This window comes from Scomber japonicus, chromosome 4 (genome assembly GCF_027409825.1).
Source record: "Scomber japonicus isolate fScoJap1 chromosome 4, fScoJap1.pri, whole genome shotgun sequence".
In the NCBI taxonomy this organism is placed as follows: Eukaryota; Metazoa; Chordata; class Actinopteri; order Scombriformes; family Scombridae; genus Scomber; species Scomber japonicus.
Window position 1 is genome coordinate 35,894,121 of NC_070581.1, and position 7,500 is coordinate 35,901,620.

Consider the following 7,500-nt stretch of genomic DNA (forward strand, 5'->3'; position numbering starts at 1 on the left):
TTTATTATTGAGACTCTGCTGTAGTTTATTATTACTGAGACTCTGCTGTAGTTTATTATTGAGACTCTGCTGTAGTTTATTATTACTGAGACTCTGCTGTAGTTTATCACTGAGACTCTGCTGTAGTTTATTACTGAGACTCTGCTGTAGTTTATTATTACTGAGACTCTGCTGTAGTTTATTATTACTGAGACTCTGCTGTAGTTTATTACTGAGACTCTGCTGTAGTTTATTATTACTGAGACTCTGCTGTAGTTTATTATTACTGAGACTCTGCTGTAGTTTATTACTGAGACTCTGCTGTAGTTTATTATTACTGAGACTCTGCTGTAGTTTATTACTACTGAGACTCTGCTGTAGTTTATTATTACTGAGACTCTGCTGTAGTTTATTATTACTGAGACTCTGCTGTAGTTTATTATTACTGAGACTCTGCTGTAGTTTATTACTGAGACTCTGCTGTAGTTTATTACTGAGACTCTGCTGTAGTTTATTACTGAGACTCTGCTGTAGTTTATTACTGAGACTCTGCTGTAGTTTATTACTACTGAGACTCTGCTGTAGTTTATTATTACTGAGACTCTGCTGTAGTTTATTATCACTGAGACTCTGCTGTAGTTTATTACTGAGACTCTGCTGTAGTTTATTATTACTGAGACTCTGCTGTAGTTTATCACTGAGACTCTGCTGTAGTTTATTATCACTGAGACTCTGCTGTAGTTTATTATTACTGAGACTCTGCTGTAGTTTATTATTACTGAGACTCTGCTGTAGTTTATTACTGAGACTCTGCTGTAGTTTATTATTACTGAGACTCTGCTGTAGTTTATTACTGAGACTCTGCTGTAGTTTATTATTACTGAGACTCTGCTGTAGTTTATTATTACTGAGACTCTGCTGTAGTTTATTATTACTGAGACTCTGCTGTAGTTTATTATTACTGAGACTCTGCTGTAGTTTATTATTACTGAGACTCTGCTGTAGTTTATTACTGAGACTCTGCTGTAGTTTATTATTACTGAGACTCTGCTGTAGTTTATTATTACTGAGACTCTGCTGTAGTTTATTAACACCGACTCTTCTTCTTCTCTTCTCCCCGTGCGCTGCGACAGGAAGTGGCGGAGGAGGCGTGGCGTAACCACCGGCGGCGGAACGACTCGGTGATCGTGGACACGTTTCACGGCCTTTTCAAGTCCACGCTCGTCTGTCCCGAGTGCCACAAGGTGTCCGTGACCTTTGACCCCTTCTGCTACCTGAGCGTCCCACTTCCTGTCAGCAAGGAGCGCGTCATGGAGGTCTTCTTCGTGTCTCTGGACCCGTACGCCAAACCTGTGCAGGTGAGACTTCCTGTCTTCCTGTCTTCCTGTCTTCATGTCTTCGTGTCTTCATGTCTTCGTGTCTTCCTGTCTTGACTTCCTGTCTTCTTGTCTTCCTGTCTTTGTGTCTTCCTGTCTTCCTGTCTTGACTTCCTGTCTTCATGTCTTCCTGTCTTCCTGTCTTCCTGTCTTCCTGTCTTTGTGTCTTCATGTCTTCCTGTCTTGACTTCCTGTCTTCATGTCTTCCTGTCTTTGTGTCTTCTTGTCTTCCTGTCTTCATGTCTTCTTGTCTTCGTGTCTTCATGTCTTCATGTCTTCGTGTCTTCTTGTCTTCCTGTCTTTGTGTCTTCATGTCTTTGTGTCTTCCTGTCTTCGTGTCTTCATGTCTCCGTGTCTTCATGTCTTCCTGTCTTCCTGTCTTCGTGTCTTCATGTCTTCGTGTCTTCTTGTCTTCCTGTCTTCATGTCTTTGTGTCTTCCTGTCTTCCTGTCTTCATGTCTTTGTGTCTTCCTGTCTTCATGTCTTTGTGTCTTCCTGTCTTCATGTCTTCGTGTCTTTGTGTCTTCCTGTCTCCGTGTCTTCCTGTCTTCATGTCTTCGTGTCTTCGTGTCTTCATGTCTTCGTGTCTTCCTGTCTTCCTGTCTCCGTGTCTTCTTGTCTTCCTGTCTTCTTGTCTTCATGTCTCCGTGTCTTCCTGTCTTCTTGTCTTCCTGTCTTCATGTCTTCCTGTCTTCATGTCTTCCTGTCTTCCTGTCTTCCTGTCTTCATGTCTTCGTGTCTTCGTGTCTTCATGTCTTCGTGTCTTCGTGTCTTCATGTCTTCCTGTCTTCCTGTCTTCCTGTCTTCATGTCTTCCTGTCTTCATGTCTTCCTGTCTTGTCTTCATGTCTTCATGTCTTCATGTCTTCGTGTCTTCATGTCTTCCTGTCTTCTTGTCTTCCTGTCTTCCTGTCTTCATGTCTTCGTGTCTTCATGTCTTCGTGTCTTCCTGTCTTCGTGTCTTTGTGTCTTCCTGTCTTCGTGTCTTCCTGTCTTCATGTCTTCATGTCTTCGTGTCTTCCTGTCTTCATGTCTTCATGTCTTCTTGTCTTCATGTGTTCATGTCTTCATGTCTCCGTGTCTTCATGTCTTCATGTCTTCCTGTCTTCATGTCTTCCTGTCTTTGTGTCTTCCTGTCTCCGTGTCTTCATGTCTTCGTGTCTTCATGTCTTCGTGTCTTCATGTATTCGTGTCTTCCTGTCTTCATGTCTTCATGTCTTCCTGTCTTCATGTCTTCCTGTCTTCCTGTCTTCATGTCTTCATGTCTTCATGTCTTCCTGTCTTCCTGTCTTCATGTCTTCAAGTCTTCAAGTCTTCCTGTCTTCCTGTCTTCCTGTCTTCATGTCTTCATGTCTTCAAGTCTTCAAGTCTTCCTGTCTTCCTGTCTTCAAGTCTTCCTGTCTTCCTGTCTTCCTGTCTTCATGTCTTCATGTCTTCATGTCTTCCTGTCTTCCTGTCTTCATGTCTTCATGTCTTCATGTCTTCTTGTCTTCGTGTCTTCGTGTCTTCTTGTCTTCCTGTCTTCCTGTCTTCATGTCTTCATGTCTTCGTGTCTTCGTGTCTTCGTGTCTTCTTGTCTTCATGTCTTCATGTCTTCATGTCTTCGTGTCTTCCTGTCTTCATGTCTTCTTCTTCTCTCCTGCAGCATCGCGTCGTCGTTCCTAAAGCAGGGAAAGTATTGGACCTTTGCTCCGCTCTGTCAGAGATGACCTCCATACCTGCCACACAGGTCAGTGTGTGTGTGTGTGTGTGTGTGTGTGTGTGTGTGTGTGTGTGTGTGTGTGTGTGTGTGTGTGTGTGTGTGTGTGTGTGTGTGTGTCTGTGTGTGTGTGTGTGTGTGTGTGTGTGTGTGTGTTATTATAATTAAATAAAAATAAAACTAGCAGTGAAAGAGTTTAGTTGCAGAACAGAAATAAAAATGAAAGTAAAACTAAATTAAACATCAGCTGAGTTTATTCTACAGGAAGCAGTCGCCTGATATAAGATCCACTGATAGTGAAGGAAGGTGTTTTACTGTGTGTGTGTTTTTCTATCCTGGTGGGGACCGACTCCTGGTTTCCATGGTAACGAGCATTGTAATCAATAGCAAACAGCCTCCTGATAGGCCTGGTCCCCACAGAGTTGGTTTTCTTGACTGTGTGTGTGTACCCCAGAGGTCACACACGGTACTGCAGTGTGTATATTAGCATGTTAGCTTCGTATTAGCATATTAGCTTAGCGATTAGCCCCCTGGGTTTCAATCCAACGTTTGTTCAAATACTGAATATGAATTGTACTGTGGCTAACAGTGATGTCAACTGTATGCTAATAGACGTTAGCATTACGGGTCCCAACGAGGGGGGGGGGCAACATTCAGGTTTCAGATTTATGAGAGTTTTTGATATTTCAAGTCATTTTATGTTCAAACTGAATTATGATGAATTTAGGAGTTAAACCCAGTCAGGAGTCCCAACGAGGTAGTAAAAACAGGTATGTGTGTGTGTGTGTGTGTGTGTGTGTGTGTGTGTGTGTGTGTGTGTGTGTGTGTGTTGCAGATGGTGGTAGCAGACGTGTTTAACCATCGGTTCTATAAGATCTACAACGCTGACGAAGCTCTGAGCTGCATCCTGGACCGAGACGACATCTTTGTGTACGTACACGTTAAACTCAGCAGCTCCATTCTGTGAGGAGTCTGACTGACATGCTGAACCCTAACCTGCTGTGTTCAGGTACGAGCTGAGCGTGCAGGAGGAGGAGCAGCAGCAGGAGGAGCAGCAGCAGGAGGAGGAGCAGCAGGAGGAGCAGGGGCAGGAGGAGCAGCAGGAGGAGCAGGGGCAGGTGCTGCTGGCGCTCTACCTCAGAGAGCGCTCCCACTACAGAGACTACGGCTCCGGCAGCAGCTCGTACGGGACGTCGCTGTTCGGACATCCGCTGCTGCTCAACGTACCGAGAAACAGCTGCAGCAGAGAGAAGCTTTACCAGCTGTTCCTGCAGAGACTGGCGTAAGGAACACACACACACATATACACACACACATACACACACACACACACACACACACACACACACATTTTAATCTGTGTTATTTTACTCATCAATGGTCTCATGTTCCCCTCGCCTGGACGTGGGTCACCGATTGCCTCCCCCTGGAGCCAGGCCTGGGGGTGGGGCTCGGCCCGGCCGGGCACAGCCCGAAGAGGGAGCGTGGGACCCCCACCGGCACCCAGAGGTGCCGGGCAGGGGTGGCAATACTTGCCCCCCGGCTTGGTGCCTGTATGTTGGAGTTTACCCCGGTAGACGAGAGGGTAGCCTCCCTCCGCCTTCGGGTGGGGGGACGGATCCTGACTGTTGTTTGTGCCTATGGTCCAAACAGCAGCTCAGAGTATCCACCCTTCTTGGACTCCTTGGAGGGGGGACTGGAGGGGAGGGGGGGAGGGGGGGAGGGGGGGCTGGAGAGTGCTCCCTCTGGGGATTCCCTCGTTCTGCTGGGGGACTTCAACGCTCACGTTGGCAGCGACAGTGAGACCTGGAGGGGTGTGATTGGGAGGAACGGCCCCCCCGATCTGAACCCGAGCGGTGTTCTGTTATTGGACTTCTGTGCTCGTCACAGATTGTCCATAACGAACACCATGTTCAAGAATAAGGGGGGGGGGGGGGGGGTCCATATGTGCACTTGGCACCAGGACACCCTAGGCCGCAGTTCCATGATTGACTTTGTAGTCGTGTCGTCGGACTTGCGGCCGCATGTCTTGGACACTCGGGTGAAGAGAGGGGCGGAGCTGTCAACTGATCACCACCTGGTGGTGAGTTGGCTCCGATGGGGGGGGGGGAGGATGCCAGTCAGACCTGACAGACCCAAACGTATTGTGAGGGTCTGCTGGGAACGTCTGGCAGAGTCTCCTGTCGGAGAGAGTTTCAACTCACACCTCCGGGAGAGCTTCGACCATGTACCGGGGGAGGCGGGGGACATTGAGTCCGAGTGGGCCATGTTCCGTGCCTCCATTGTTAAGGCGGCTGACCGGAGCTGTGGCCGCAAGGTGGTCGGTGCCTGTCGGGGCGGCAATCCCCGAACCCGCTGGTGGACACCGGCGGTGAGGCATGCCGTCAAGCTGAAGAAGGAGTCCTATAGGACCTTATTGGCCTGTAGGACTCTGGAGGCAGCAGACAGGTACCGGCAGACCAAGCGGAGCGCAGCTAGGGCGGTCGCTGAGGCAAAAACCCGGACATGGGAGGAGTTCGGTGAGGCCATGGAGAACGACTTCCGGGCGGCTTCGAAGAGATTCTGGACCACCATCCGGCGTCTCAGGAGGGGGAAGCAGTGCGCCGTAAACACTGTGTACGGTGGGGACGGTGCGCTGCTGACCTCGACTCGGGACGTTGTGGATCGGTGGAAGGAATACTTCGAAGACCTCCTCAATCCCACCAACACGCCTTCGAGTAAGGAAGCAGGGCCGGGGGACCCGGGTGTGGGCTCTCCTATCTCTGGGGCTGAGGTCACCGAGGTGGTCAAAAAGCTCCCTGTATGACCGGTGTCAGAGCTTGGTCCACATCACCGGTAATAAGTGGGACTTGTTTCCAGTGAGGGTTGGACTCCGCCAGGGCTGCCCTTTGTCACCGATCCTGTTCATAATCTTTATGGACAGGATTTCTAGGTGCAGCCAGGGTGTGGAGGGGGTCCGGTTTGGTGACCTCAGGATTGGGTCACTGCTTTTTGCAGATGATGTGGTCCTGTTGGCTTCATCAGACCGTGACCTCCAACTCTCACTGGATCGGTTCGCAGCCGAGTGTGAAGCGGCCGGGATGAGAATCAGCACCTCCAAATCCGAGTCCATGGTCCTCAACCGGAAAAGGGTGGAGTGCACTCTCCGGGTCGGGGATGAGATCCTGCCCCAAGTGGAGGAGTTCAAGTACCTCGGGGTCTTGTTCACAGTGAGGGAAGGATGGAGCGTGAGACCGACAGGCGGATCGGTGCGGCGTCTGCAGTAATGCGGACTCTGCACAGATCCGTCGTGGTGAAGAGAGAGCTGAGCCGAAAGGTTCCTACCCTCACCTCTGGTCATGAGCTTTGGGTTCCTACCCTCACCTCTGGTCATGAGCTTTGGGTTCCTACCCTCACCTCTGGTCATGAGCTTTGGGTTCCTACCCTCACCTCTGGTCATGAGCTTTGGGTTCCTACCCTCACCTCTGGTCATGAGCTTTGGGTTCCTACCCTCACCTCTGGTCATGAGCTTTGGGTCGTGACCCAAAGAACAAGATCGCGGATACAAGCGGCTGAAATGAGCTTCCTCCGTAGGCTGGCTGGGCTCTCCCTTAGAGATAGGGTGAGAAGCTCAGTTATCCGGAGGGAGCTCGGAGTAGACCCGCTGAGCTGGGCTTCCTGCTTAGGCTGCTGCTCCCACGACCCGACCAGGATAAGCAGAATAAGGCGGTATGGTATTTTATTCACATTAAGACGTGTGTGTGTGTGTGTGTGTGTGTGTGTGTGTGTGTGTGCAGGCGTTATGTGCGACCTCCTGACCCTTCTGAGGAGCTGGAAGAGGAAGAGGAGGAAGATGATGAAGAGGAGGAGCTCTACAAGACTCAGACCAACGGCATCAGTGAAGGTATCACCTGTTAGTCGAGCTTCTGTGTGAACTGATAAGTGTCAGCTGTGTTATGCGTTGCCGTGACAACGTGAGGCGGTTCCTGTACTCTAATTGGCTGTTGTTCTCTCAGATGAGGATGACGCAGAGCGAGCCGGCCAATCAGACGACACCGCTGAGCCCGGCCCCGCCCCCCCGCAGCCCTCATTGGACCACGGAGACGAAGCCGCCGCCAATAACGGTGCTGCGACGCAGAGCGAGCCCCCCGGCGACAGTAACCACAGCGACCCCGCTGCCCCCAGCAACAGTAACCCCAGCAATGCTGCCCCCGGCGACAGTAACCCTGGCAACGCTGCCCCCGGCGACAGTAACCCTGGCAACGCTGCCGCCGCCAACAGTAACCCTGGCAACGCTGCCCCCGCCGACGGTGCCAACAGTACCGACCAATCAGAGCCGGCAGCTGAGCGGGACACCACAGAAGAAGAAAAGGAAGAAGACAAGCAGGAAGAGGCGTGTTCTCCCAGCCCGCCGGCCAATGAGCAGCCAGCTAAGAGGAGGGCGTGTCACAGGAAGAAGAAGTGTCTG

At 50.5% G+C, this 7,500-nt stretch overlaps 1 protein-coding gene across 1 annotated transcript in view; it reads left to right on the forward strand.

The window, feature by feature from the left end:
• The window catches only part of usp11 (ubiquitin specific peptidase 11), a 35,040-nt gene that overhangs the window by 21,017 nt on the left and 6,523 nt on the right, over positions 1-7,500 (forward strand). Inside the window, exons 10-15 of the mRNA XM_053317075.1 lie at positions 1,113-1,337; positions 3,000-3,083; positions 3,889-3,983; positions 4,063-4,335; positions 6,830-6,936; positions 7,049-7,500. The exon at positions 7,049-7,500 is cut by the window's right edge and continues 79 nt beyond it. Of these exons, the coding sequence (XP_053173050.1) occupies positions 1,113-1,337; positions 3,000-3,083; positions 3,889-3,983; positions 4,063-4,335; positions 6,830-6,936; positions 7,049-7,500 (1,236 nt within the window). The remainder of the gene's footprint in view (positions 1-1,112; positions 1,338-2,999; positions 3,084-3,888; positions 3,984-4,062; positions 4,336-6,829; positions 6,937-7,048) is intronic.